Here is a 4,457-nt window from a genome sequence, read left to right on the forward strand (position 1 = left end):
AAAAATAACTTTAAAAGATTTCGGCACACCATAGCTGCAAGATGTGCCACTCAGAACAAGAATCATAAACATATACTAAATTTCAACAATATAAGAAAATGATAATTCAAATATTCTCATCATAATCCTGAATTCATACAACCAAAAACTGCAACAATTTTAAACGAAATAAATATAAAAAACTTACAAAGTTCAAATCCACTAAACGGGGGCTGAAAATAGCAGGATTACGTTAGAGGAACCGTGCAAACAGTGACGGAGGTGAAAAATCAAATGCCTATATCAAAACAAAACATCAAACATAATTTTCAAACACCAAAATTAACATTTTATTAACATCTAGAGTAACATATAGACACAATTCTTGATTAATTAAATTCTCAGAACCATAAAAAATGACTAAACTCGAGTCGCAAATAAATTTAAAATGTCATCGCAAATACCCCACATCTGAAATTATTTGTGACGACAATATGTCATCGCAAATAATCATTCCACCGCGTTTATTCTTGGTCAAATATGTATAGCTTATTTGCGACGACAAAGAGAAAACATCGTTGCAAATAGAGTGATATTATTTGCGACGACACGTGTCGTCGCAAATAAAAAGATATTTGCGACGACAAGTCGTCACAAAAAATGGATTCCCTTTGGCGGCAAAAATCCGCGCCATTGGGAATTGCGCGCCTAAACTATTTGTGACGACATTGAACTTATTAGCGACGACATGCTTAATTTATTTAATGGGGATTAATTGCGACGACATGTCGTCGCAAATAATTAAATATTTGCAACGACATATGTCGTCGCAAATAATATCGTCGCTAATGACCTTTATTGTTGTAGTGTTGGTTGAGGTACGAAAGAATGCACCTCCATCCTCCCTTCTATATAGATCATAGATGAACGAAACTTTTGACATTTTCTTTTACTTTTGTACTCTTTTATTTTTACTTTCCACCCTATATTTCCTCTCTCTTTTCTTTTATTGTCTCCCACTTTTTCAATTTTTATCATCTTCACCTTCTTATATTTTTTTCTTTCCCTCTCTTTTCTCAAAATGACCCACATAAATATATTTTTTTTCTCTAATTCCCTGTAAAAATAATTTTTTTCTCATACATATACCATTGAAATAGATCACTTTTTCAATTTGTGTTTCGCACAAAACGTTTTGCGCGTGACTCAATGCACCTGAATTGTTTCGCATGGAGGTTCTTTTTTTGTTGTTTCTCATTTCATTCCTTTTTTCTTCTTTTGCTTTTGTTTTCTTTTTCTCTTTCGACAAAAATTTAGAATTCAATTATTTGAATTTTTTTCTTTAAATTAAATTTCATATTTATTTATTTATTATTATTATCATTTTTTTGCTGGGAGTTCTTTTCTACTAATAGTATGAAATCTTCGTATAAAACGCAGAAATTTCTTCCACGCTAGAAACTTAAATATCCATCTATATCGTATCACAAAATATTACTTGAAATCTAAAAATAAATAAGATAAACATACCTAAATACCCCAAATAATCCTGAGAGATAAATATAAATCCAACTATAAAATTAAATAATAAAAATAATCCTGAGAGATAAATATAAATCCAACTATAAAATTAAATAATAAAAATAATCCCAACGTAACCCTAATATTCAATTACTTGCATGCCTCCCATAAATTAACCGCCACTGATCATATGTTATCCTTAAGCAAAAGGTATAAATATTAGGGACGTACGTACTCAAAGAAGAAAACTGAATATCCAGAGAAATTCCAGCTTTAAACCCTAACTTCTCATTAAGCCTAGACTCGATCTCTCAATTCTCATCTTAATTTATCCCTTCTAGTTGCCTTCTTCAATATCAATGGAGGTTTCAGAAACAGATCATAATTATGATCAAATGGAGGGCTATCGTGTAGAAGAAACAGCCGTGTTGAATTATTATTGTCCTCCTGGCTACAGATTTGCACCCAGCGATGAAGAACTTATCATGTATTACTTGATACCGAAGAGCCAGGACCAGATTTTTGAGCCAAACTGCATCATTTCAGAGATTACTTTGTCCGATTATACTCCTGAGGAAATAGCAGGTTAGAAACAAATTACCACTTTCTTGGCTTTTCTTTTCTTTTTTGATTTGTTATAGTTTTTCTCATTCTATGGTTCTGAAGTTAAAGATTTCTTTTCACGATATTTACTTTCATGGTTTGCGTTTTACTTCAGTTACTTCTAATCGTGATTATTGTGAAGTCTAACATATTCTTTCATAAATGAAAGCAAGATTAACTAATTTATGCATATAATATAGAGAAGGAAGAACTTATATTTGCTAACACAGTCTGATATATATTATTTGTTTCATTTATATTCCCAAAATCTGCCTTTGCTTTGGAATCAACATCAATATTTTTCTTTTACTCAAAGAATGAAAACTGAATATCCAGAGAAATTCCAGCTTTAAACCCTAACTTCTCATTAAGCCTAGACTCGATCTCTCAATTCTCATCTTAATTTATCCCTTCTAGTTGCCTTCTTCAATATCAATGGTGGTTTCAGAAACAGATTTTAATTATGATCAAATGGAGGGCTATCGTGTAGAAGAAACAGCCGTGTTGAATTATTATTGTCCTCCTGGCTACAGATTTGCACCCAGCGATGAAGAACTTATCATGTATTACTTGATACCGAAGAGCCAGGACCAGATTTTTGAGCCAAACTGCATCATTTCAGAGATTACTTTGTCCGATTATACTCCTGAGGAAATAGCAGGTTAGAAACAAATTACCACTTTCTTGGCTTTTCTTTTCTTTTTTGATTTGTTATAGTTTTTCTCATTCTATGGTTCTGAAGTTAAAGATTTCTTTTCACCATATTTACTGTCATAGTTTGCGTTTTACTTCAGTTACTTCTAATCGTGATTATTGTGAAGTCTGATATATTCTTTCATAATCGAAAGCAAGATTAACTAATTTACGCATATAACATAGAGAAGGAAGAACTTATATTTGCTTACACAGTCTGATATATATTCTTTGAACTTATATTTGCTTACACAGTCTGATATATATTCTTTGTTTCATTTATATTCCCAAAATCTGCCTTTGCTTTGGAATCAACATCAATTTTCTTTTTAGGAAAACGATCGATGCATGGAAGATCTTTAGGTAGATTAAATGCGAAAAACGTTTTACAAGTTTTGCTTACTTCATATGTTAATCTGAATTAATGTTGTGCAGAAAAATAAAAGCCACAAGTAGAGGGAACATGGTACTTTTTTACGCTGAAAGTTCGAAAGTCGAACAATGGAAAGCGACGGAACCGACTCGCTGGAGATGGATATTGGAGACTAGCAAACACAACAGATGTATACTCCGATAATGGCGTGAAAATTGGATCCAAGAGTTTATTGGGTTTCCATAGAGTAATCCCAAATGTAAAGGAGGAAAAGACTGATTGGATTATGCATGAATTCTCAGTACTCCCTAGTTTGGATCGAAAGAGAAAACTTACTACTCTTGGAGAAGAAGACATGCTCAAGGTATGAGACTTTTACTCTCGTTCCTTCTCCTTACACTTATTTTTAATTTTTAAATTTAATTTTAAATCTCATTAGTTTTTTTAGCCCCCAATTTTTATATCGTCTCGAAACGAGCCCCAATCCCTCCGACTCTTTTATTAATTTTTCAGTTGTGCCCTAAATATGTAAAATTATTACATGATTAAATGCGACTAAACCGCCCATATTGCTCTTTAGTTTTCATTAGCGTCATATATCCTTCCTTTTTCTCCAACTATATTAAATTAACACTTGGTTTTCGTTCCAGCTTGAAGATGGCTATGTTCTTTGTCAGATGTATAAGAGAGGCTCCACTAAAACCAACAAAGTTCTGAGGAGATCAAACAAAAACACAGAGCTCCAAATTCTGCCTCATAATTATGTGGAGACTGCGCCAGCTAATTTAGAATATCATGCGCATGATGATCATGATCAGAACTCAATGCTTCTCTCGAAGACGCCCGGCCGCATTGATCACGGAGCACTAACCCTCGTGGAAACCCCGCCATCCACGTCGGTCTCTGGCGAGAATCGCAATCTCGGAGGACTTTCGTCCGACGCAATACTCGGTGCGGTTCCTCCCACAGCTGCTGCTGACGACGGTGATGAGCTCACTGCTTTTTTGTTGAAGGCTTTGGATGCTGAAGACTATTATTATGCACAGCTTATGGAGAATTCTCTTCCAACGACGGCAACAACATCTTCCAGTAATATTACTGATGTTAGCCCTCAGAAAGCAAACGACAAGGATTTGGTTTTGAGGGGTCTGGAGGAGGTGAATCAGCTGATTAGTGACTTCTCCAATCATATTAGTACTCCTATTGCTCCCAATTGGGATACTGCTACTACTAGTACGACATGTTGTTTGTAATACAAAGTTCTTCTAGCCTTCTCTAACGACATGTC

The 4,457-nt window shown here is 34.1% G+C and overlaps 1 protein-coding gene across 1 annotated transcript; it reads left to right on the top strand.

Annotated features, from left to right (window-relative positions):
• The first annotated feature begins 1,859 nt into the window (after positions 1 to 1,859).
• Positions 1,860 to 4,422, top strand: LOC21384394 (NAC transcription factor 56). Its single transcript, XM_010101278.1, has 4 exons — positions 1,860 to 2,085; positions 2,552 to 2,764; positions 3,283 to 3,533; positions 3,820 to 4,422. The coding sequence occupies exons 1-4, from the start codon at positions 1,860 to 1,862 to the stop codon at positions 4,420 to 4,422; spliced, it is 1,293 nt and encodes a 430-aa protein (XP_010099580.1).
• The last annotated feature ends 35 nt before the right edge of the window (positions 4,423 to 4,457 follow it).

Source organism: Morus notabilis, unplaced genomic scaffold, assembly GCF_000414095.1.
Source record: "Morus notabilis unplaced genomic scaffold, ASM41409v2 Scaffold861, whole genome shotgun sequence".
Lineage (NCBI taxonomy): Eukaryota > Viridiplantae > Streptophyta > Magnoliopsida > Rosales > Moraceae > Morus > Morus notabilis.

Excerpts from the sequence above, each read along its gene's own strand:
- LOC21384394 (XM_010101278.1), top strand. The coding sequence starts at position 1,860 with ATGGAGGTTTCAGAAACAGATCATAATTATGATCAAATGGAGGGCTAT. Across the intron at positions 2,765-3,282 it reads TACTCCTGAGGAAATAGCAG|TTCGAAAGTCGAACAATGGA; the intron begins GTTAGAAACAAA and ends TTACGCTGAAAG. Across the intron at positions 3,534-3,819 it reads GAGAAGAAGACATGCTCAAG|CTTGAAGATGGCTATGTTCT; the intron begins GTATGAGACTTT and ends TTTTCGTTCCAG.